Below are 26,849 nucleotides of genomic sequence, written 5' to 3'. Positions count from 1 at the left end.
TATGTTTCCTTTCCTTTCCACTGTCAAACCACTATTTTTGGAAAGGAAAGAAGAGGTACTGAAAAATTGAATATGGAAATGGAGAAATCTCTCAGGTTTCCATTTTCTCAGTAAAAACACTTTCTGTTTTATTTAATTTTTCTAAAATTGCAGCTTCCTTAAGATTTTTGGGCATGTTTCATTAGTGAATTGTAAAATGACCAAGAAAACATTTTGTCTCCTTATAACTTTTAGTTTGAAAAATTTTTATATAAAATAAAGGGTAAAAAAATCTTACGCATCTACCCTTTGGGTTCAGTTTGCATCCTTATATATGTGTCCTCACATTTTTTTAAAATTAGCTAGTATTTTAAAATGAATTTTAGTGTATATATCTTATGATTCTGTATTATTCATAAGGGCATTTGGGATGAGGATTTAGGGCTTAACCTCACTTTACCTTCTTTTAAAAATACTTAGAGCAGAGCTGGATGTGATGGTACACTCCTGTAATCCCACCATTTGGGAGGCTGAGGCAGGAGGGTTCCGTGGGTTTGAGGCCAGCCGGGCTACATAGTGAGCCTGTCTCAAAAAGCCAAAACAAACATGGTTAGTTGGAAGTCTACCATACTCATTGTATGAGATTGAAATTGCGCTAGTAACTTGATTTTGTCATTTCATTTGTGCTAATTTGTTTTGGAAAAACTGGTAAAATTAAGATCTGCTTGTTGTGGTGGCTCATGCCTTTAATTGTAGGACTCTGCGGGGGCTAAAGCAAGCAGATTGCAGGCTCAAGCTCATCATGGGCGATTTAGTAACTTAGTGAAACTGTATCAAAATAAAATTTAAAAAAGGGCTGGGGATATAGCTTCGTTTGAAGGCTTAATCTCTAATGCCCTCTCCTTTGACCCCTCCCCCCAAAGCCCCTAGACCTCTTTTAGTACCACAGTACTTATATTGTGTCTAATTTGTAAAATTGTAACCATCAAGAAATAAAAATTTTGAGTCTTACTACTCTTTCAGTTGTTTTTTTTACACTAGGTATTATGAAAATGAAAGGGAAAGAAAGTGTTCCAAAGGAAAGAACAAAGGGGAAAGGAAAAAGGAAGAAGATACATATGTACATATACATATTATATATATACAAGATAGACAGCTATGCTACTAATCTCTGTAAGCTCATCAAAAAGAAGAGTTGGATGGTCTCATTGTTTGATTGATCATTTTTTCATGCCTAAATTTTGTAACCTGAACAACTACTTCTGAGATAACAATATGCAATATATTAGCTAGAGTTAATTTCTTACCTTTTTTTGAAATTCTGTATCATTTCTATCTTTTGTTGTGTTTCTAAAATTAAAGAAGAGAAATAGAAAATTATTTCTTTAGCTTTGCACAGTTGCTTTGTCGTCTCTCTAGAAAAGTCTGGCTTTGCCAACTGAATGTCTAGATGTGAGGATACTGTGATTCATGGTCCTGTTAGTGCAAAAGGTGTCTGCATCCTTAGGGCCATTCTTTTAGTAGACTAGAATTTTTATCTAGATGTACTTCGCCTCTGGCAAGATAGCAGTGACCTACCAAACTAAAAATTTATGTTTTGTAAAACAGTTTACAAGTTGATGTCATGCTGATTGAGCTAGTACTTAGTTTTTCATGTAAGAAAGAGGAATACATTGTGTTCACTGTTGAAATACTTTAAGTTACATGGATTCTTGCTGAACCAGTGTGAGTAGATAACAGATAACATAGTTTCCATAGGGGTGAAGAGTGGAGATTTGTTTAATATTTCTAGTTACAAGAAATATTTACTGAAATAAAGAAGTTGATAAACTGAACATCCAGTGTTTTCCTCAGTTTATTTGGCTAACAAGTCTAGGCAACCTATAGTTCTGCAAATTGTATAATGCACAAATCATGGTTATTTTAGCACAGCCAGACTAGAAAAACTCACACTTGGAGGATTCAGAAAAGTCGTGGCTTGTGTTATGGAAGTTAATTAGCTCTGGACTTAGCTCTGCTCTAGATCTGCCTAACAAATCTAAGAAAAGGAACAAAGTGTCAGGTTATTTCAGTATAGGTGCACATTAGAGTAGATCTCAAGAATATTTTTGAAACACAGAGATAACCAGTATTAACACAGTAAAATTGCCAAGGTCTGGCATCTAAATAAAGATTGCCAAGTATATAAGGAAACAGGAAAGCACAACCTGTAATGAAAATATTCATTTGAAATTGGTGTAGATAGTAGATTTAGCAAAGAATGACTTTAAAATGGTTATCATAATTGTATTCTGGGTAAAAAGATTGAAATTAAACTTCTGGAGATAGACTATGATGCTTAGATGAAAGGTAACACTTGTGTTTGGTAGCAAGTTAGAAGTTGTAAAAGAAAAGAGTGATGAATTTTATGATACAACTGAACTATCTAAGATGAAAGAGACGTAGAACACACACGCACACACACCATAGGTGTGCTGTAAGACTTCAAGAAAGCTGATATGTGAATAGTTGGGAGTTCTTAGAAGTAGAGAGATAAGAGGAAAAAAATACTTTAAATAACAGCTGAGAACTGATTGTAAGCAAAGACACCTACACCTACACCTTCATGCCTAAATTCATGCCTAAATACCTACAATCTCAACTGATTGTAAATTTATTGATCAAAGAAATGTAGTGAATCTCAGTCATAGAAACATGAAGAAAATTTGTCATGCCATATTATAATCTACATGCTCAAAAAAGTCATAAAAGAAAAGTATCAAAACACCTAGAGTAAAACACACTATAAACATAACTTTGGAGAAAGGACAGTCTCTTCAATAAATGTTGCTAGGAGAACTTTGATCCATGTATAGAAGAATAAAACTAGTCCTTATCTCCATGTATAAAATTAATTCAAAATGCATCAAAGATACAACTTGCTACTTTGTGCATATTGGAAGAAAACATAGGGGAAATTTGGAAACAGAGTGCCTGTCTTTGCTCTCAACCACACAGTATAGAAGCTTTCTGTGATCTCAAAAGGTATGGGGATTTCTTTCTTACAAGCAAGAAATTAGTTCTGCAGGCAGTGTACTTCAGCTGAATGTCCTCTAATTCTGATTCAATTCTGACACTACCTGGATACAGGTAGATACAGGTGAGTTCAGTTCCCAAGTTTTGTCCCTCCCAATATTAGGTGCCAGTTGCAAGTCATGGGTTGTTTTATCTATGCCTTTGATGGCAGCTATTAATCAGAGTTCTTGCTACTCATTTCTTTGGTTCAATTTCTTTGAGCAGTTCATAGAACTTAGGGAAGTGTTTACTGATTTATTATAAAAAGCTAGAAGGAATCTAGGTGAAGGAATGCATGGGTGAAGGTGTAGGAGAGACACCTAGATTCCAAGTCTCCTTTGGGGCTGCTGTCCTCAGAACCTCCAGGGGTTCTACTCTACAAGTCCTGTGAATCGTATCCTTTTGTTTGTTAACGGAGACCTCAGTTCACATCTAGTGCTAAGAAACTGAATAGGGAACCCCAGCAAGGGCTGTTTGAGCATTCTTGCCTCTGCACATTGTCCATTCAGATTATAAGGCAGGATCCCTTAGAATGAGGAGTCGTAATGATCTGTTAGACAGGACTAAGCCGAAAATTTCTTTATGGTCAACTCTAAGGCAGAAATAGGAAGCTGGGTATGGTAGCACATGCCTGTGAGGGGAGGAGGTTTCTGTGACCAATATTGAGAAAGACAAATTTTAGCTTTGGCCTGATAAACCAGAAACTATAGACTGGAACCAATGTATATATATCACATAGTGGGAAAAGCAGTGCTTTTTTGGATAAGACCCTGAAAATATAGGCAACAGAAACAAAAATTTAAAAATAGGATTACGTCAAACAAAGAGTGTTCTGTACAGCAGAGTAAATAATCAGTGACATACTATCTGTCCAGGAATTGATACCCAGAATATGTAAGGAAACAAAAAGTCAATGGCCAAAAAAAAAATCTGATTTAAGAATAGGTAAACCTTGGTTTGATGAGTTAGTGTGCTGACACGATTCTCAACTGTCTGTCTGAACAGACAGTTCTCAAAAGACTACCATGTGCTCTGGCTGTCCCATTGTTGTATGTGTACCTGAAGGAGATGAAACCAGTGTATCAGAGGTACCTGCAGTCCCTACTTATTATAGCACTAATGATGGTGCTTACAAAGAACAAGCCAGGAAGTAGTCCCGCTGCTTCTGTCGGCACCATGATTATGCATTGATCAGTACTAACCTGGACTCGAAGGGAACCTTGGTAGACCTTTGAATTCCCTTTATGTTAATTTCCTTCTTTACGCTCTACATTGGGAATTCTGTGTCTTGGCCTCCTCCTCAGTTCTAAACTTTTAACTAAGGAACAGCTAAGCTCTGTTTGCAGTTGCCCTCCCTGCATTTCAGCCTGGAAACTATCTAGGCAGTAATCCAAGGCAGTGGTGGATCTGACCTTGTGTATTTCTTTCCTGAGAAACCACTTGCTGTCTATTGTCCAGTGTCTGAACCATGCTATTTCTTGTATTTTTTATACTTTGTATTTATTTAGGATGAGAAGATAGATTAGTGTTTCTCCTTCTTGGTTTAATGAGTTAATGTGCTGACAGGATTGCAAGGCTATAATAAAAAGCTTCTACTGGACTGACTTTGAGAATTGTTTTTCCCTTGTACAAAAAAAATTTTTTTTTCCAAATCCATTTTATTTCAAGGAGAAAAAGAAAAGGAAAAAAAAACCACTAAAAATTTAAAAACACATCAGTGGGGGGCAACAATAATACATACATTGTGCGTTGTCATATCCAAATCATTCACTCAGAGCATAACACATCTGCATTCAATTGTCCGAACAACACCTTCAGTGAAATCAGAGAAATAGCAGTATAACTATCTTAACGGTTTAATATACATATATGTATACATACACATTCACATTTACATTTTTTCTTTTAGCTGAGACAATATGTTTACACATGTGTCTTATTTTAATAATGAATGCGGTCTCAAGTTGTATCTATTTATGTATAAGTCTCTAGTTTATCCTTCTTTATGGCTGAGTAAGTGTGTATTCATCTTAAATGCCCATTTTTGGATTGGGTCTTTAAATCTGGCAGGACCAATTTTTTGAGTTCTTTATATGTTCTTAATAGTAACCCTTTGTCTGAGGAACAGCTGGCAAACATTTTCTCCCACATTGTGAATTGTCTCTTCACTCTGTTGGTGGTTTCTCTTGCTGTGCAGAAGCTTTTCAATAGTGTAAGATCCCATTTGTTAATTTTTTTGTGATAGTTCCTGTGCAATCAGGGTTTTGTTCGTAAAGTCTTTGCTTATACTAGTGTCTTCCAAGAGTTTTACCTACTCTTATCTTCCAGCAGATTTAATGTTTCTGTTTTAATATTAAGCTCTTTGATTCATTTTGAGTTTAGCTTGGTGCATAGAGAAGGATACGGGTCCAGTTTTAATCTTTGGCTTGTTCAGTTTTCCAACACTATTTATTGAAGAGACTATGTTTCTTCCAATGAATGTTTTTGGCACTTTTGTCAATGATGAGGTGACTTAGTGTGTCTGGAGTTCTTTCTGTATCCTTTAATCAGTTCCATTGATCTTTGGGTCTGTTTTTTTTTTTTTTTTTCCTCCCCAGTACCACACAGTTTTTATCACAGTAGCTTTATAGTATAATTTCACGTCAGGGGTTGTGATGCTCCCTGTCTTGTCTTTGTTGCCCAGGATTGCCTTTGCTATTTTAAGTCTCTTCTGGCTTCATATGAATTTCAGGATTCTTTTCTCTAATTCTGTGAGATATGCTATTGGAATTTTGATTCAGATTGCATTGAAACTATGTAACACTTTTGAAAGTATGACCATTTTCACTATATTGGTTCTTGCTACCCAAGAGCACAGGAATCTCTTTCCATTTTCTAATCTCCTCCTCAATCTCCTTTTTCAGAGTACTGTAGTTTTCAATGTAGAGATCTTTTACCTCCTTTGTTAGATTGATTCCTAGGTATTTCATTTTTTTGGATGCTACTGTAAACGTTGTTTTTCCACTAACTTCTTTCTCAGTGAGTTTGTTATTCCTATATAGGAAGGCTATTACTTTTTGAGTGTTGGCTCCGTAACCAGCTATATTCCTGAATTTGCCTATTAAATCCAGTAGTCTTTTGGTGGAGTTTTTTGGGTCTTCTAAGTGAAGTACCATGTCATCTGCAAATAACGATAGTTTAATTTCTTCCTTTCCTATCTTTATTCCTTTCTCTTGTCTGATTACTCTATCTAACGTTTTCAGGGCTATGTTGAATAAGAGTTGAGACATCCTTGTTTTGTTCTTAATTTTAGAGAGAATGCTTTTCAGTTTTTGTCCACTTAGTATGATCTTGGCTGTTGGTTTCTTGTAGATTGCTTTTATCAGACTGAGATAAAGACCATCTGTTGCAGTTTTTTGTAGGATTTTTATCATAAATGGGAACTAGACTGTGTCAAAAGCTTTTTCTGCATCTATTGAGATGATCATATGACTTTTGTCCTTGGCTCTGTTAATATGGTGTATTGCATTTATGGCTTTACAGATGTTGAACCATCCTGGGATGAATCCCACTTGATCATGGTGTACAGTCTTCTTAATGATTTGCTGCAGTGTGTTTGCCAGGATCTTATTGAGGATTTTTGCATCAGTGTTCATTAGGGAGATTGGCCTGTAATTCTCCTTTTTAGTTGAGTCCTTCTCTGGTTTTGGTATCAGAGTAATGCTTGCTTCCAGGAATAAATTTGGGAGTATTGCTTTCCTTTCAATTTCATTAAAGAGATTGAGAAATAGTAGTGGTTGGTCTTCTCTACATTTCTTGTAGACTTCACCAGTGACTCCATAAGGGCCTGAGCTTTTCTTTGTTGATCAGTTTTTAATTACATTTTTTATTTAATTGATAGTGGTTTATTTAGATTTTTTAAATTCATATGTCTGTAAGAATCTGTCCATTTCTTCTATATTTTCCATCTCATTAGTGTACAAGTTTTTAAAGTAGATATAGATGATGTTCTGGATTTCTTCAGGATCTGTTGTAACTTCACCTTTTTCATTCCGATTTGCATATATTTTAGTCATTTATTTCCTTGATAAGGTTGCCTAAGGGTTTGTCAGTTTTTATTTAATCTTTTGAAGAACCAACCCTTCAATCCATTGATCCTTTGTATCTTTTTAAAATCTTGGTGTGTTAATTTCTGCTCTGATCTTTGTAATTTCCTCCCTTATATGAACTTTTGGCTTAGCCTGCTCTTCTTTTTCTAGAAGTTCGATGTTCAACATTAAGTTGTTTATATATGCTTGCTCTGTTTTCCTTGTATGGGTGTTTACTGCTGTAAATTTTCCTCTTAAGACTGCTTTTGTTGTCTCACAGATGCCAGTTTGTTGTATTGTCACTATCATTCAAGTGTAAAAACTGTCTTAATTTCTAATTTCTTTGGTTCTGTCTGCAGCCCATTGGTTGTTCAGTAGTGTGCTATTTAACTTCCATGTGTTTATGAAGTTCTTGTGGTTTCCTTTGGCATGAATTTCCAATCTCATTGCACTGTGGTCTGATGGTATGTATGGCCTAATTTCACTTTCTTTGAATTTACTTAAGCATGTTCAGAGTCAGTATATGGTCTGTTTTGGAGAATGTCCCATGTGCAGCTGAGAAGAGTATGTATGCTGATGTTGTGGGTAAAACACTGTATGGACATCTATTGAGTGCATTTGTTCAAAAGTTTAAGTCTAATATTTCATTATTGATTTTTTTTTTGTCCTGTTGATCTATTTTGTTTTGACAGTAGGGTATTGTGATCTTCCAGTACAATTGTATTAGAGCTTATTTGATTTTTCATGTCCATTAGTATTTGTTTTATAGAGTTAGAGGCACTATTTATTAATTGTGTATATATTTATGATTGTTACCTCTTTTTAGATTGTTCCCTTTATGAGGATGTAGTTACCTTCTTTATCTGTCTTAATCTTGGCTTGAAATTTCACTTTCCTGCAAATAGAGTATCTATCCCTGCTTTTTTCTAGGTTCCTGTCACATGCAGTATTGTTTTTTAGTCTGTGACTTTTTTTTAAATTAAATGTGTGTTTCTTATAATGCAGTATGTTGACTCTTGCTTCTTAATCCCCTCTGCCAGTCTGTGTGTTTTGACTGGTGAATTAGGACCATTAACATTGTTGGTTATAACTGAAATGTATTGGCATGTGCTTCTCATGTTATTTTCCTGTTGATGGTCTTCCCTTTTCTTCCCCCTTCCTCTAATTGTTTGCCTTCCCTGGTGGATTGCTTCTATTAGGGTTGGTGGAGGTGTTATTATCTCTTTCTAGAATGTCCTTTGGAACATTTTAGAATGCTAGTATGGTGGCCATGAATTTCCTCAGATGTTCTTTGTCATGGAAGTATCTTACTTCTCCATTAATTTTGAAAGATAGTTTTGTGGTGTACATCAGTCTGGATTGAAAGTTGTTTTCCTTTAGAATGTGGAATACTTCACTCCAAGCTCTCCTTGATTTGAGAATTTGTGCTGAGAAGTCAGCTATAGTTCTGATGGACTTTCCTTTATAGGTGATTGGTTTCTTTTCTCTATAGTTTTTAGGATTCTATTTTTTGTGTTGAATTTCTAGATTTTTTTTTGATCATTGCTAATTGGAGCTCTATATGCCTCATTTACTTATATGTCAAATTGTTTTTCTTGACCAGGAAAGTTTTCTGCCATGATGTCTGTAAACATTTTTAAAATGTCATTTGTGGTATCTCCTGCTTGGCTATTGACTCCAATTAATCGTAAGTTTTTCTTTGTCTGATCTTGCAGCTGCTGGAATTTCTCATGGTCCCTTGCTATTATTTTGAAATCTTTCCTTTCCTGGTCACTAACTACAAGTCTATCCCCATTATCCTCACATTGCTCTAATCTGCTTTAGATAATTTCAGTGGAGTTTTTATTCTACTGGATATCTGCTTGAATCAGCTTTATGGATTCCATTTCTTTCCTATGCTGAGTTTCTATAATTTTCTTAAGGTCCTCTGTTTTTTGTCTGTATCTGCTGTAACATTGTGAAGCAGGGTGTGTGTTTTGATAGTTTCTGTAGTTATCTTGAGAGATTGTCACAGATTTCAGTTTTTCCATAACCTCATTCAATTACTGTGTTATCACTTCTGAGAGACCTGTTGGGGCTTTCTGTTTGTCCTACCTCATTGCTCCCTGGATTTGCCTTTGGCAAACTGGATCTGGGGTTGTGTTTTGCTTAAGTGTCTTTATTTTTACTTTTTAGTTTAATTACTGTGGTGATGTTTGTAAGTTGTGTATGGTGGGTTGCTTTATTGGTAGTATTTAGGGCCCTTTAATTGATTATGTCTCTGAGGTATCTTCCAGCTGTAGCTGGTTTTTGGGTTTTGAGTCTATTGGAAGATCTTACCTCTTAAGTTTGTTGAAGATGAGAGAGTTGCTTGTTTGACCTAGTCCCTGGTTCTTAGTACTGTGCCACCATATTTTCTGTGACCCTTAGTTAATCTCAGTAATGGGTTATCAGGACCAACAGCACCAGCCAGTGCAGTCCTCTGTGTCCATGGCTTCCATCCACTGCGGTGTCTCTCTGCAGAGGTCTCTGGGGTCACCAGCCATCATAGTCACTGTGACCAAGTGTTCCCAGGTTCAAACAGCTCCTCTCTTGTAGTAGGGAGTCCTGTCTCCGGGCAAAGGAGTCACCCGCTGTTGCCTTCTCATTTCCTGGAATTTTTGTTTTTAGTCTCTCTGTGGGCTTCAGTTCGCACTTCGGAATCTTCTGGAGTCCAGGCGGCACATTTCCCTCTGTCTTCCTCATGATGCTCTGTCTCAGAGAGGCTGTTTTCTCTGCTTTTTATCAGGCACCACCATCTTTCCAGAAGTACTCCCCTTGCGCCAGTTAACGGATGCTTTAAAGTGGTGGTTAAGAAGTCCTCCTATTTTGTCAGTGATTCCTGGACAGTTTGGGAAAGCTAAAAGCCTCAGTCCACTACTGTTTTTTTGTTTGTTTTTTGCAAAGTTTATTTGAAGAATGAGAGAGAAACTGGCGCTTCTGAGTGAGTTTGGGCTAAGTAAAAGTGGAAAAACCCAGATAAAAGGAAATAGGGTGGGCGTGCTGAGGAAAGCCACAGTAACCTCAGTCCACTATTGCTGAGGGATCAAAAGGAAGTAGGAACCGTACTGGCACCTTCTGTAGCCTCGTTTTTCTTGGTGCCCTCTTAAGACCGTCCTGTTGCTTGCTTCACATAAAGAGATAATAGAAATGGCCATGCAGGCCCAGGTCCTTTTTCTAGCTTTTTTTTTTTAATTATATCATACACTCACAAGAGCACTCAGGTTTTATCTCAAGTATTGGTTATACAAATACAGTATTGATAATAAATTCTATTAGTCAAAACTTTAGAATTTTGAAGATGACTTTCAAAGAGCTCCATTTATTTTGCCTTTTAAATAGGATGTTTCATATTCAAACGCTAAACTCCCTTGTGTTAGAATTGCATTACTAATAGGCTTGTTTTTCAGTTATTCAAGCGAAGGAATGTTGCTACAGCAGAAGAAGAAGCAGAAGAAGAAGTTATGTCTGATGGTGGCTTTCATGAGGCCCAGATCAATAACATGGAGATGGCACCAGTAAGTAAAATGATATGGACTGCTTTTTTAAGATACAAGGTGTGATCTCTGTCTAAATGGATATGGCTAGATGGCTACAAAAGGTGCTTGATATTTCATTTTTAAAAAGAAGTATATATTTAATATTTATCTCTTAGTATTTTATTTTATTTTGGATAATGTATAGACAAAAATAATGAAAATTAATTCAACTGTAAAATTTACAAAGACTGTATCAAAGCATCCCATTGTATCATATAAATTTGTAATTACTGCATATCCATTTGAAATTAAAATTACCCCCCTCAAAATTACATTTAAAAATAAAATTACTCCTTAAAAGTGGCAATTATGAAATCAGCATGTATATGATTTTAAAAGCTGATTCTATATAAGAACTTATTATAAAACATTTTGTAACTTTTTTGACTTACACAGTTACAAAAATCTTATGTTTTGGATAAAATCTATGTGTTTCTGTGTTATGATTATGTAATTTTTAAATAGCTTATGTATATACACTTTTGTTTTTTAAGAGAAAAGTATCTTCTACCTTAGTCATAAATATTTTTCCTGATTGGCAACCTTCATTACTCGGTTCTTATTCTTTTATAGAGCCTTTGTTTGTGAAGGAAAGTAAATGCTCTCCATTCACCTGATTTTTTTGGGGGGGGGGAGTTGAAAGGGGAGCTTACCCCTTATAGAGTTGATTTAGACGTTGTTGCCAACGCTGCCATTTTTTTCTAGGGCCTTCGGAAATTCAGTCTTTCCAGTTTAAAAATTAAATGGATATTTTGTTACATATTATATATTGGGTCTTAGGTGACTGTATTGTTTTATGGATTGTATTATGGTACTTCAGAGAAACAGAACCAAAGAGAGAGTTTAGGGAATTGATTGACAGGTAGGTAACTCAGAAGTTAGGTTAAAAATTGATATTGTTGGAAGGCTAAATTCCTCTTTCTTCGAGAAAACTTAGTCTTTGCTCCTAGAGCAATCACCTGATAGGGTGATGTAAGCTACATTATGGAGAGGAGTCTACATTTATTTAACCCCCTCCACACACATCCACTTACTAGGCATTGAACCCGGGAGTTCACAGCAGGCTGCATCCTTAACCCCTCACTCCTTTTTAATTTTTTATTTTGAGACAGAATCTTGTTAACTAAACGTTTTCAGAGTACTATCTAGACTAGTATTTGACCAAATAACTGATTACTGTAACTGGACATAAAGTTAAACTGACACAATATCTGTTGTCAGTTTGCCATCCATTCACATCTCCTAATACCATACTAGGTCTAAAAGAAACAAAAAACAAAATTGATACAACTAAAATTATATTACTTTCTTGCATGTAGCTAAAGGATACGAACCCTTTTCACAGAAGAGAATGCAAAATTCTTGATACTCCTTTTCCTTTTTCTTTCTTTCTTTCTTTCTTTCTTTCTTTCTTTCTTTCTTTCTTTCTTTCCTTCTCTCCTTCCTTCCTTCCTTCCCTCCTTCCTTCCTTCCTTCTTCCCTCCCTCCCTCTTCCCTCCCTTCCTTCCTTCCTTCCTTGGAATCAAACTCAGGAGGTTGCACTTGCCAGAAGGTGCTTTGCCACTGAGCTGTATCCCTGGCCCTCCTTTTCTTGATAATACTGTAATTTAAATACCATGGTGTAAAGTCAGTACAGCTTTTATGATAAAGCAATATCAGAAGGAAGAAAAAGTTGCTTATATAAATGTGAATATTTTACACACAGAGACATAAATAGCTTGTGTGTGTATGTGTTTAAAGAGATTACAGTCTTTAGGTATCTTTGTTTATTTAGGAATCAATCTTGGAACTTTGACAGCACTTTTCTAATTCTTGAGCATGTGCTTCATATATTGACCAGTAGGTACTGTCAAGGGTTAGCTATTGCTCACCAACCACCCAGCATTTACTCTGAGTGGAGCATTTTTACAGTTCATCTTGTGGACTGTAATCTTTCTTAATATGAGAACTTTGTTTCATTGTGACCAGTGAACCTGAAAAGAAACCGATGGTGGGCATAGTTTTTAATATGAAGTGGAAAAGTGATAGAACAAGAAAATAGTGGGAAACAGAAAAGGTATATTACATTAGTAAAATACTAGGGATAGCAGTGCATGACTGTAATCCCAACACTGGGAAGCTGAACCAGGAAGATCACAAGTCTAGGCCAGTTTATGTGACTTAGCGAGACCGTGTTATAGCTGAGCACAGAAGCCCTGAGTTCAGTCCCCAGTACAGGTACCCTTCCATGTGAAGCTGTAGTAAGGTTATGTAAAAAGTGAGAAAATAGGTTTCATAAAGTAAGAAAGTAAGAATTCTAAATAAATTTCAAAGAGTTAGCTGTTGAATTTGGCAGTGGCTAGAATTTATGATTTATATAGGACTACTGTCAAACACTTCAGTAAGTGTTTATTGGGCCAAACATTTGTATTACTGTATTCCAGCCATTAGTGATAGAGTGATGAAGTAGATAGAGTCTTGCTTAAAATACTATAGTGTGTACATATGTTGAAACAATGCATGGTTTTTCTATAATATGTACAATTGTTTCTAGGTGTCAGTTAAAATTAATTTGAAAAAATGCAAGAAAAAAGTGTCTTTGGCTTTCAAGGAGATTACAGTAAATTGGGGGAATCCAGGCATTAACAAATAGTCATGAAAAATATCAAGTGATGAACTGGCTGGACATAGAATTAAGATAGGGTGATGTGACAGCTGTAGCAACTGCTTTAGGTTTAGAAGTCTTGAAAACTCATTGGTTAGAATTTAACTTTGATTTCTATAATAGCAATGGCCAGCTAAATGATAAGCAAGGAGAGATGGTGTTATGGTTTGTTTAAGTGTTGTCCCAAAGCCTCATGCAGTCCAAAACCTGTAAGAGAAATAAACCTTTCCTTGCTTCACTTTGGGCATCAGATGCTTTGTCTCAACGAGAGAGAAGTAACCAAGACAGGGAATAGCAACCTCTTATCACTACTGAGATCACTTCCTCACTACTATGAACTTTTAAATAATCGACAAAGAATTGGCTTCATTACATCACTTTTGGGAATGAGTATTGTTCTACCTGTCCATAATTTCTGGAGAAATATTGCTAACTTGGTACCTGCTTATAACTTACATTACCTTTGTTTTTCAATTAAGCTTAATATTTTCTTATATTTGCTTTGTGTTTGTGATCCTAGGGTGGTGTTATTACTTCTGACATGATTGAGATGATATTTTCTAATAGCCCAGAGCAACAGCTTTCTGCGACACAGAAATTCAGAAAACTGCTCTCAAAAGGTGAGTTCCAAGTATCGGTTTATCTTTTCATTTCTCTAAAGTATTCCTTTCATCTCTACAAAGTATTCCTATAATTTGTTATCACATCTCAGATGATTTGATTTGAAGTGTATTTCTTTGGTATCGGGGATCGAACTCACTTCTACACCCTTGCAAAGCAGGTGCTTGAGCCGCTGAGCTAAATCCCCAGCCCCTTGAAGTGTATTTTTATCTTACTTACTTTGAGGTTTTTTTAATTTGAGACAGGATGTCACTTCGTAGTTCAGACTAGCTTTGAGCTCACCATGTAGCTCCAGTTGGCCTCCAGCTCACTACATAATCCCAGCCTGGCCTCAAACTCACTATGTATCCCAGGTTGGCCTAGAACTTACTGCCATTCTCTTGCCTCAGCCTCCCAGGTGCTGGGATTACAGGCATGTACCATCATGCCTGGCTGAAGTGTATTTTTAAAATTAACTTAAATTTTTTTCCCTAGAGACAAGGTCTCTCACTTCAGGCTGACTTTGAATTCATGGCAATCCCCTTGCCTCAGCCTCCTGAGTGCTGGGATTATAGGTATGCATACCATACCTAGATTGAAATGTATTTTTAGTGAGTTAAAAAATCATATGAGCCAGGCGTGATGGCTCACGCCTGTAATGCCAGCATTGGGGAGATTGAGGCAGGAGGATCGTTGTGAGTTCGAGACCAGCTTAGGCTACCAAGTGAGCTCAAGGCCAGCCTGAGCTGCATAGTGAGACCCTGTCTCAAAAAGACCAAAAAAAAAAAAAAAAAAAAAAAATCGATACATGCAGATATGCATAGTTTTGAATAATGCCTTTTCAAATTACTTATGAGATCTCACCTTTAATTTTTCAGCTATACAAAAGACCTTAGTGAATCATAGTCAAGATCTTAACTCACTGAAAATTCCACTCTATTCATAGAAAACTTATTTAAAATGTTACTTGAGAAAGCAGTAACTGTTGATTTTAATGTTAGGAGTTTACCCCTGAAACTTAAGTATGGATTTATTAGTGGATATGTAACTTACAGTCCTTTGGTACAATTAGTATAGAATGGCATGTGGTATTTACTGTCACCCTGAGCAAGTAAAGATAACGTAAAACTTATTAAAATGTTAGTGGTAAATACTTCATCCTACACCCCATGGTAAACTAAGGTTATTTAGAATCATTAGTGATTTAAAAACTTAGCATAATAAAAAATTCCCATGATACATAAAAATGTATCTTTTGTATGGCAGCTTACTAAATATATGAAGGAAGGATGTATCTTGGTATGCTTCTAAAAAAAGTCTTGTTTCAACATGTTGGAAGGAGTGGTTTTCTCATATATAACAAGGCTTTTTAAGGCTTTTGATCATTTTACTACTGCCATCCATGTATTTTAGTTTGCTTATATCTCTCATAAAAATGTGCAAACTAGAATACAGTACACCAGATGTGTTATTACTGATGAGCATGGTGATAGTTTACCATTTTTGTTCTAAGACTGTTCATTCTAATAATTGCTCTGTAGTTGGTTGTCTTCGTAGCCATGACATAGTAACATTTCATCAGATTTTCAACAAACAAAATTCTTACCATTTTTCTTCATGAAATATAGTTATATTATTGGAAAATGATACAGAATTTTTAAAGTTATCTTTTAGAATCAGTTGTTAAGCTGGGAACTGTAGCTGACAGCTGTAGTCCCAATTCTTGCAAGACTGAGGTAAGAGGATCACCTAAGCCAAGCATTCAAGGCCATGCTTAGCAACATGATGAGATATCACATGCCCTCCCTCCCAAACAAACCCAGAAAAATCATTTGTGGATTTTGCTTTTTTTTTGTTTCGTTGTCGTTTTTTTTTTATTCCTGTATTTGGTATGTTATACTAATTTATATTTATTATCATTTAATTTCTTTGTAACACTTACTTGAGAGAAAAATGTTGAACCAGGTAAAGGACAAGTCATTAGAGCCCTCTGTGTCCAAAGTCAATATTGAGCCACTAGTGCCTTCTTTCAGTAAGTCCATTGGCTTTGCTAAGAATCACTATTACTGTGATCTGACTACATGTTTATGGTATTGCCACATGCAGGTTATCAAAAACTGTCAATTCTCTTGCTGAGATTACTACTCTGGTTATCTGGCATTTCCTGTTTGTGAAATAGTTGTTTTTTTTTTTTTCCTTTTTTTCTTTTTAATGACTTCTTTTACAAGGTACTGTGTTGTCGTAAATGAAAGTGAGGTTAATTTGGTAAGTTAATCTTAATTCTTGCTGCCTCTACTTAGCATCACAGGGGTTCAATCACAGTCCTGTAAGCACTGAGAATCCTGTGATGTATGTAGGTTTTTAAGGCAACATACAATAAACAAAAACAGACTAAAAAAAAAATCATATATAGAAAAGCCCGAAGAAGATATAACAAAATAATGTAGGTAACTTTCTTCTGGTATCTATTCCCTTTATAACTTTCCTTAAGTAGTAGTCATAGTAATTTCAACTTTTTTTTTTTCTTTTTCTTTTTCTTTTTACTGGTACCGGGGATTGAACTCACGACCGCCTGCTTGCAAGGCAGGTGCTTTTGCCGCTGAGCTAAATCCTCAGCCCCTAGTAATTTCAACTTTTAAGAACTCTTAGGAACTAGGAGTATAGCTCAGTTAAAGCATTTGCACAGGTTCTGGTTCATCTCCAAAGCTGAAAAAATTGAGTTTCCCTAGCACTGCAGACACAGAACAAAAGAACGATTCTGCCCATCCTTCATTTTCAAATTAAGACATATGTTTCTTGTGTGAAACCTTTTGAATTACCTTAATCTCAAAATGACTAAACTCTATTTTTATTTTTCAAGTAGATTTTTAAAATGAAAGAACTGTTAAATAGAGTGTTGTTTTTGAGTTTGTTCTTGTTTGTTTTTGAGACACAGTCTCACTATATAGTTCAGACTAGCCTTGTACTCTAGGGGAAAGCTGGCCTTGAACTCACAGGGATCCTCCTTTCTCAGCCTCTCAAGTGCTGGAATCATAGGCATGCCCCACCATGCCCAGCTCTGGAGTGGTATTATTAAGTAATTTTTGAGCTGTAAATTCCTTGTATTGAAATGAAAGGATTGTTTTTTCTCCTTACTTGTTTATTTTGTTCGGAAACAGAACCTAACCCTCCTATTGATGAAGTTATCAGCACACCAGGAGTAGTGGCCAGGTTTGTGGAATTCCTCAAAAGAAAAGAAAATTGTACATTGCAGGTGCGGAACATTTTCATTTCTTGCCCCATAGCTTAGTTTTCTGTGAAACTTATTTTGGAGGGAGGGATGGGGAAGGGGGAGTACAAAAGACTAAACTGTGTTACATGTAGGGACCAACTCCCCAAGGTGAATATATATGTGTGTATTAGTGCAAATATGCACTAATTTAAAAAACAACTTTGTATGTGGATTATTTGTCTTACCTATATGAAGAATGAAGTTTGTTGATAATGTTATTCCTCATAAGTGCATTGCTGTCTGTTTTTATAGCTTTGCTAACACGTAAAGTCTTGATTATATTCTTTTGAATCCATGTCTTTATAATCATTAAGATATTTTATTATACTTAGGTAACAGGAAAATGCCATTAGAGAGCCATTATAAATGGGGACTTATTGGGGGAGCTGTGTAAAATTTGCTTTTGAAGGATATGCAGGCTTTGAACGTTTTGTGGCTTTCTCATGATGATACACTATGGCTGGATCAGAAACTTCATAATCTAATTGGTCCTGATTAATCTTCCTTTTACTGTAGAACTGACAAGGAGAGAGAGATTTATTGAGAATCTATGCATTTCTTGTTATGTTAGTTTAATCTTTAAATAGGGTACTGTAGAGGGAATCCAAGAAGAAATTCTCCATCCTCTGGATTAGATAATTTTCACAGTAAAATGAACTCTCATCCTTGTTACTTTTTCCCCCTTACCCTGAATAAAGTTGGATTTTTATTAAGCTGCTAAATGTTCATTAGCCAGGCTTCCTTGGAGTATCCAACTGAATCATTATGGTATCTGTATGACCAACAGATACCTGTGATCTTTTTGTAAGTTCTTTCTGTGGTGTCTAATTTGAACGGATCAGACACTTTGGGGAATGCACCTTTAAAATTTGCCTAGGTACCAAGTAGAACACAAAGCAGGATTATTTATGCAAGTAAATATTGGCCAAATACAAGTTAATCATAGTTTCCCCCTCTCATTTATATGCTTCTGCAGGTGCTATGTAGGGTCTGGGGCATTTTTTCAAAATAATCTTCTCCCTGCTCTGCTCTTTATTGGCCAGATCATTGTAGATTATTCATAAGTCTTGATGCTTTGTCTTGATATTTTCTCTCCCTTTGTCCTACCGCATCTTTCTGTTTCTTTTATATCTTTATTGAGGTGATGAGTTCTTTCCAGAGGAAAAACAAGAAATCCAGAAAAGGTAGAGTACTTTTACCTTCCTGTCGGTTTCCCTTCTCCAGTTTGAGAACTAACCAGTTCCTGTGTTTATTTGAATTAAGACTCTGTTTTTGCTAGCTGCTCCTGGATTGTAATTCTGGTCCCATCTAAGGCCAGAATCACCAGACACCTGAAAACAACCACATTCACCCTGAGAGCAAAGGAAGAGAGACTTTGCTCAGAAAAAAAGAAATCCAGATAACCAACACTGCAGAGAACAGAGCCTGAGCTAAAGAGCCTGCCAAGAGAACCAGAGGGAACATATGAGGAGCTTACTGCAGTTTATCATTTGAAATGCTTTGTAGGAAGAGGGAGGTAGGGAAAATTATCATTTTGTTTATGATGGAAAAAAATGTTTCTGCCTTATCTCTGGGAATGAGTGTAGTTGAAAGATGCTGATTTTACTCCTGGTGTAGCAGTTTTGTAGGTGATTCAGAGGTCCTGTTCTTATGCATAGAAAAGAAATGTATATAAATCTTTGAGACCTAAAATGAAAAAAGTAAGATGACATTTTCCAGTGCCACATTCTGATGTACATGATTAGGAATGTAGTACCCTCTCAAACAGTGCCCTGTAAACCTTGCTTAAGCCTTGTAAATTCTTCTTCCGGGAACATGTCTTAACATAGCTGAAGGTGAAAGCCTTCAGAAATTCCTAATTTTCTTCTGTCTGTATTTCTAGATCATATCCTCACACAAATTAACTAGGCTGAATGATTAAAATAATGATGCTTCTGGAATTGACCATCCTGTGATTTTCACCCTAGCTATTTGTAAGGCTGAGAAATAACCTACCTGTTTATTATTTAAGGGTTATAATCTCCAGCTTTCCTTTTGGGCACATTTAAGTGCAGCCTGGTATTCTCTCTCCAGTGTGAATAATGGAAACCTCAGCCACTGTGAAAGCAGTGGGGAACAATCAAATTCCAAGATCTTAGGACCAGGAGACTTCACGCTTTGACTTACCTTGAGTAACTAGATATTTTCTGAAAAGTGTAAAGAGTGTTCCTTCCTGTCCTCTTGGAGAGGACTGGGATGTCAGCCAGGCTGATACTCCTGGCTCCTTACGGAGAATACAAATAAGGTATCTTTGGAGTAGGGCTTTTGCCATTTATCTTGCAGGAAGAGAGTCAACATTGTATGATACCAAGAGAAAATTTGGTGGCTCAACTCACAGATTAAGTTCCACAGACAAACTTAATTTCTTTGTTTCATAGCTAAGGAACTGTGAGTCCTGATAAAGGGTCTCTTCATTCCTATTCTGCTGTCTCAAATCAGTGAGTTACCTCAAACGAGGGAGCTAAAAATGACTGTTTTGGGTATTCCTACTCCAACACTCGCTTGTCAAACTGAGAGGAATGTAGGTGGAATGTAGGATTTTAGTTAAGACCATTTCTTCATCTCAGTGATATGTAAGTCTCAGGCATACTTGAGCCTTTGGCATGAGATTGGTCCTCTTTGTGATATGTTGTCGTGGGCTGTTTGGTTCTTTGAGTCCAGGCCCAGCATTTTTGTACCGTCTTTCGCAGTGCAAAGATGTTGCACTACCAAACCTTGTAGAACCTTATAAAAATGTCTAGAAATAGACAAGTACTACTTCACTAAAAAGTGTAAGTGTGAATTAAATTGGCTGAGTTTCCCCTTTCCTGCTTTTCTTGTCCCTTCTAAAAGCTAAATGTGATAAACTGCAGTAAGCCTTTACCCTCCTATGCCGTTTCCCATTTTCATTGATCTCTGTGCTTTCCTGGAAAGTTGCTCAGATGACTCAGGCACTATTCTCTGCAGAGTTTGATATCTGGGTTTATTTTTCTGATGTGATCCTTTCTTTTCACTTGCTCTCCAGGTGAGCCTGGCATTTGCTAGGAACCAGAGAGGAACCGGCAAAGTGGCCAGCAACAGAGTCCTGATCCAAATGGAGAAAGGGAACCAGGCGTACCTCAACCTGGAGTGGGAAACTTGATAGGAGGTCAGAAGTACTTCAGCTTTGGATTTTCATTTTCCTTATTTAAGAAGCTGAGCATCAGAAGGTAGAGACTGAGAAAGGGGAGACAGAAAACATCGAAATCTTGAGCGTGCAGATTTCAGTTGTAGCCTTACTTAGCCAAGTTCTGCACAGTGAAAAGCAATAGTAGAGTGACAGTTTATAAGCAGTTACAGCTCCCTGATAGGTGGATTACTTGTGTGGTGCCGTTCTTGGAACAGGAAGAATTAGAGTAGTTTAACAAAGGGGAAGTGAAGGTTACAGTTGTCATTTCTTTACTTCAAGTAGTACCATTTCTTAGATTTTTTTTTTCTTTTCAGATCACTGATTTTGTCTTGAGTCATGTGATTACTTAATATTGTTTTTTTGGCTGTTCCTGTTATAAGTTTATGTATTGTGTTTGTCATCAATTCTGGACTTTTCCATTTCCCAGCACTCTTCTGGGTTAAATTTTAATATAGTATCAGGGCCAGAACATTTTTTTGAAAATTGAAAGAGTGCAGATCTTAATAAAATATATAATTATAGACTCTGATCAAAGGGAAGGTGTATAGTTCAAAGCATTTAAAGAATATTCTTACATGCTAAACGTATTTGGTAGTTGATCCTTCAAATGTTAACAGGTATCTCGCTAATATACACACAAGCAGGTATAGAAAATTTTACAAATGAAGTTTTAGTAAGTTTATGTGATGAAAAAATCCAAAGTTATTGGTGTCATGTATATTAGTTATGCTTTATTAATGTCTGGGAATATGGTTATGTTTTCAGTGGTTGTCTGATCATAGGTTCTTCTTTTCTTCTGTTCCTTAGAACAGCAAAACTACTCTTTGATTTATATTCTTGAGTCTTTGCTTTCGGAAATTATCATCATTACTTGCTTCTTATTAATAAGCACGACTCTAATGTAGTGTTCTTTTATTAAGAGGTACTAGTTTCTCATTTTTAACATCCTGATCAGTTTGTTATTCACTTATTTTTCTTTTCTTAACTATTGTCTCTTATTTCATCATTTTATTCTCTTGTGTAGCTTCTGGAATTCCTCTCAGTTCCTCTGGAGCCTTTGGTGCTAGCCTTGGTTAGAACTCTGGCACCAGTTAGTATCTTAAGTGATTTTTTTCTTTCTAGTAACTTTAATGTGTCTTTTATTTTTCCAGGTTATTATCATTTCTTCTGCATCAAAATGTCACTGAAATCTTTTCTCTCTTTGAGATATATTTCTAGATTGAATTTTCTGTTTTCATTTCTCTTTACTTGATCCCTACAGAATTTGATAACTGTTGAACTTTGCCCTGCCTTTTACACTCACATCGTGTGCCTCTGGGTTAGCTAATTCTCCTAGTGGCATAGGAATTATTGTAGATGAACTCTTGTTTTTTTAGAATAAACAATCTGGCATACCACTATTTGGAATATCTTGCTGCAGGTTCCAAGCTAAAACAATTGAAGCATCTCATACAGTGTTACAGGTGTGTTTTAGAGAAGAAATTATGCCTCGGCTTTGTAGCACACTACATTAGGAATCTGTAATTTATTCCTTCTCTGACTGGCTGCTTAGTATTACTCAAACCAGGACTGGGGATTTAGTTCAGTGGCACAAGCGCTGGCCTGGTGTGTGCGACATCGTAAGTTTGATCCCTAGTATCAAAAAACAGAAAAACAGTATTACTCAACCATTAGTCACATTGTTGGGTCTGTTTCCTTCAAAATGAGAAAAGCCAGACGTTTTAGTTCCCTGGATTGTTGTGAGAATCACCTCAGAGTATGTGAATAATCCTTTGAAACGATAAGGTTCTGTGCAAGTGTAAATGTTTTAATTCTGACAAATTCAAAGGGTTCAAGCATTGCTTTCATTAACTTAATTATAGAAATGCATGAAGAGTATTTTTAAAATGATATTCAGGGCTTAATTCCTAGGTTTCATGAACTTCCGTTACAACAAAATGCTATCAGATACAATGCATGTGCTCTTCAGATGTGGCGTTCTTAGCTGGGCTTCCCGCCTGCTCTGCTTTCAGTGCCGCACTCAGTTGCCAGACTACTTTATTGCACCTTTTTTGTCACCTTTTAGGTTTCTCTGAACGTCTTCCTCTTTGTCTTCTATGAATTTGCTGTCATTCATCATCAACTTTGGGCTGTGCTCATCGTATAGTTTGCCTGTTTATTTTACCTTCCTTCACCCTCAGTGATTGACAATTTTGTTTTCGCTTTAACAGTTTCCTTTTATTTTACCCAGAAGCTTAGAAAGTCACCGGTGCATCTTTTGAGGCCTTGTTATTGTCTTATTCAAAAAGCAGACTGTTGACGTTTTTCCCCTACATTTGTGCTTTGGTAAAGATTAAATAGAAGACAGAATGGGGGAAAGACTCTTACGTTTAATTAAGACTTCTTAGCTAAGTAGAAATGTAACTTTTTATTCTTGGATTCTCAATATTACCCTGAAAAGTCAAGTTGTCATTAGTCTTTATAGAATTAATAATACACAGTAGTTTTTTTTTTTTGGCCATAATTTCTTTTGTATCTTCTGCTTCCTGGGGCTATTGTAGCAGATTAGCCTTTACTCGGTTAACTGTTTTTTCCCCTCCTTGTTAAGAATACTCTTTTTAAAAACATCTCTGTACCTTAACTTTGTCCTTTCTTATTTATTGGAAAGTCTTTAGGTTCTGAAATTGTTTTATCTATTAATTGTATACATAGCTCATTTTGCCCACTTAACATTTAAATTCAATTTGACATACTTTAAGACACTTCACAATTATTTCCTGTGACTGTGTTTTATACATTAACATTGATAATCTTTCCATTTTACTTGTTTATCCTCTAGAAATTTTTATTACATAAGATACGTAGTACAGCACCAGAAGAACTTTAATTTCCAGTGCAATTGCTTTTCCTCTCCTTGTTCTCTGGTCATTGAGGCCTTTACCACATGGGCAACAAGACTTGAGAGTTTTTTGAGACTCACTTCAGAGATGATCTGTACAATGAGCATATTAATATATTTCCTTTTAACCCTTAAGACAATATAGTGTGACACCATACTAATGTATATTGGTTTTGCATTTTGGGTTTTTTTTTCTTCCACTTAAATCTTGGGAGATCATTTCATATCAGCATGTGAAACACTCATTTTTTAGAGGGGAGTCTTGTACTAACTCTGTTTTGATCTGAAATTTTAGACAACTGGAAAATTCCTCTAGGCTGAGATATTTCATTTGGAAGTGTTTAAAAGATTTAAGTAGTAGATCTTAGATACTTTTCTTCATGTACAGAAACCTTTATTGTTATAAGTAAATAAGTTTTTAAATTCTAAAAAGATAATAAAAATTATTTTTATCTTTATAGTTTGAATCAGCTTGGGTACTGACAAATATTGCTTCAGGAAATTCTCTTCAGACCCGGATTGTGATTCAGGCAGGAGCAGTGCCCATCTTCATAGAGTTGCTCAGCTCAGAGTTTGAAGATGTCCAAGAACAGGTAAAAAAATGCAATAAAAAAGCAGAAGCATCTGAACAATTTAACCAATATGTAAACTGTTTTGCTAACTAGGGCACAATACGTTGTAGACACATAACACCGTTTTCCCTCCAACCTCAATTTTGTTGTATTTGTTTTTTGAGACAGTCTTGCTGTGTAGTTCAGCTGGCCTTGAACTCACTATGTAGTTCAGGTTAGTTTTAAACTCAGTAATCCTACTGCCTGAGCCTCGCTAGTGCTGGTATTACAGGCCTGTCCTAGCACGTGCAGCTTCCAACCTAGAATTCCTTGTGCCTTGTAGATAGACTTTTTTTGTGTTTGTAAGGAGTGGCTGATAGGATATCTTTTGTAATTTAGGAATTTTTGTGTTAGTGTTGAAGTAGGAGATCTTTGCTACTTTTGTGCAGAAAACACAGATAACATTGATGTTATCTGTGTTACTGCTAAAGTATGTGAAGATAGACCACTACTAAATATGCTTTTGTTTTAGTTTTATTGAGCTTTAACTGACATAGAGCATTCTGCATATATTTATTTAAAATGCACAGTATAACTTGTGTATGTTCATGTATACACATAAAAAGCAGTAAAGTTAGCTGCATTTTAATAGCATTTCCATTCTCTTTCCACTGTTTGCTGTTTTAAACAAGCTTTAAAGTATGTTTTTGGGATGCAGATATAGCTCAGTGGCACAAGTGCCTACCTGGCAAGCTCAAGGTCCTGAGTTCGATTCCCTGTACCCCCATACCCCGCAAAAAAGTTTATTTTTAATTAACCTAGCCATTTGAATCTGCTCTGTACTAAGGACTGTTACTTTCAGAGTAAGGATGAAGTTCTCTTAAAATGAAGAACAATTGGTTTCCGTTTTTAATAGAACTTATTTAACGGATGATTACATTCATCTTTTGGTGTACACTTAAAAATAGTATTTATCATCTTTCCCCAGTCCCACAGTGGTTTAATTTGACTTTCTGATGAATGAATTTAAGAATGCTAATAACCCATGTATAATATATTAACTACTATATAATTTTATCAAGTGTTGCTGTGATGCGCTAGCATCTTTTTTTGAAAGAATTATGAGCAGTTTAAAACTAGACAACTGTCATTAATAAATAACTCTTTCACAGGCAGTCTGGGCCCTGGGCAACATTGCTGGAGATAGTACCATGTGCAGGGACTATGTTTTAGACTGCAATATTCTTCCTCCTCTTCTGCAGTAAGTTTCTTCTGTTTTCTTTGTGGGCTTTTTGGGTTTTTTTAGTTGCAAAAACATGGGAAATTGCTCAGAAAGCATTAAATCATTGGAAATCATTTTGGTTTCTTATGTATTCATTACATAATTTTCTTGTCAATTTGTTCAGATCATTTATGTACCCCATATTACTCTAGTGCCAAAATTCTGTATTAGATGTATTAAAATTCATGAAGTTTTAGTATTCTGGATAAAGAGCTGTTTTATACAATCAGAGAATTAATATCATTGTAAAATTTACCATTGCATCATCACTCTTGTAGGTTATTTTCAAAGCAAAATCGCCTAACCATGACCCGGAATGCAGTATGGGCTTTGTCTAATCTCTGTAGAGGGAAAAGTCCACCTCCAGAATTTGCAAAGGTAAGGACTATGCTTGTGGGAAATTGGCAAAAGAATGCAGTTAAAGAATGTAGTAACCAGTATTCTTTGTTATTTTTTATTTTCTTATTTTTTGGGTTTTTGAGACAAAGTCTTGCTATGTAATTCAGACTGGTGTTGAACTCACTGTGTACCCCAGGCTGATCAAACTCAGGTGATTCTCCTGCCTCAGCCTCCTGTGTGCTGGTATTACAGATGTATGCCACCACGCCCAGCAATTTTTGATAAAATTTAGAATGTTATGATTATCAGTTTTTCTCTAAAAATAGTTTTTGTAGTTTAATTTGGTATTTCTCATTGTCTACAAAAGACTCTTAAGTTCAGTTTAAGTTCAACATTTTTTGCTCCTAACCCAGGCCTATAGTATAGTATTACATTTCCTAACTTTGACATATATGAAGGTTCCTTACGTCTTTGGTCCACTAAGAATGTTTTAACAGACAGACAGATCTTCTTCCAAGGATCACTGTGTATAAAAATTAGCTCCCTGAGATTATTTCCTTTGGGTTCTGACAACCTCAGCAAAATAAACTGTAAGATTGCCAACAGCATGCCCAAAGACAGACCACATAGCCCCTTGCTAGTGTCGCTCCAGAATGTAAATCACCTGAGAAGCCACCAAGCATCTCCCTGGTAGCTGCCTTGAGTGTTTTGCCTCACGTTTGGTTTTTTCCTGTTGAATTTTATAATCACACCATATTCCTTTACAGGTTTCCCCTTGTCTGAATGTGCTTTCCTGGTTACTTTTTGTCAACGACACTGATGTATTGGCTGATGCATGCTGGGCCCTCTCATATCTATCAGATGGACCCAATGATAAAATTCAAGCAGTCATTGATGCAGGAGTATGTAGGAGACTTGTGGAGCTGCTGATGTAAGATATCTTTAAGAATCTGTGTCTGCTTTCCTCTCCTTATATTAGTTTCCCAGTTGCTGATACCTAAATGTTAGTTGTTTGTACATCTTACAGATTTATCATGCTTTGGCTATTACTGTCTTTTGTTACTTGTTCATATAATGTCAGATATTTTGGTTCAGTTTTTTGAGACTTAACAAAGAACCTCTTACTCTTCTGCAGTCTTGGTCTGGGGATTTAGGTCAGTGGCACAGTGCCTGCCCGGCAAGTGTAAGATCCTAGTTTGATTCCTGGTACCCCACAAAAGCAATCTTTTAGCACAAACATTGGGGGAAACTGATCTGTGTAACTTGAGCCCATAGTAAATGACCTACAGTGGACATCAAAAATCATAGTGCTGGACTGGGGTTTACCTTAGAGGCCTAAGTGCCTGCTAGGCAAGTGCAAGGTCATGAGTTCAATTCCTAGTACAAAAAAAAAAAAAAAATCATTGCTGCAGGGGGCGGTGGTACACACCTGCAGTTACA

General features: G+C 36.2%; 1 protein-coding gene across 3 annotated transcripts in view; it reads left to right on the top strand.

Annotated features, from left to right (window-relative positions):
• Positions 1 to 26,849, top strand: part of Kpna1 (karyopherin subunit alpha 1) — a 71,538-nt gene that overhangs the window by 28,126 nt on the left and 16,563 nt on the right. The window contains exons 3-9 of one of the 3 annotated variants that reach the window (XM_003464161.5): positions 10,529 to 10,636; positions 13,822 to 13,921; positions 17,060 to 17,154; positions 23,699 to 23,830; positions 24,961 to 25,049; positions 25,349 to 25,448; positions 26,177 to 26,340. In XM_003464161.5, the coding sequence (XP_003464209.2) occupies positions 10,529 to 10,636; positions 13,822 to 13,921; positions 17,060 to 17,154; positions 23,699 to 23,830; positions 24,961 to 25,049; positions 25,349 to 25,448; positions 26,177 to 26,340 (788 nt within the window). Of the gene's footprint in view, positions 1 to 10,528; positions 10,637 to 13,821; positions 13,922 to 17,059; positions 17,155 to 17,223; positions 18,689 to 23,698; positions 23,831 to 24,960; positions 25,050 to 25,348; positions 25,449 to 26,176; positions 26,341 to 26,849 lie in introns of those variants that run through there. The other 2 variants (XM_063225082.1, XM_063225081.1) reach the window with 2 other exon arrangements.

This window comes from Cavia porcellus, unplaced genomic scaffold, assembly GCF_034190915.1.
Source record: "Cavia porcellus strain 051 isolate PalLab524CR breed Dunkin Hartley unplaced genomic scaffold, mCavPor4.1 scaffold_15, whole genome shotgun sequence".
NCBI lineage: Eukaryota > Metazoa > Chordata > Mammalia > Rodentia > Caviidae > Cavia > Cavia porcellus.
Note: the sequence above shows the minus strand (reverse complement) of the source record. Positions and strands in the feature narration are given on the sequence as shown.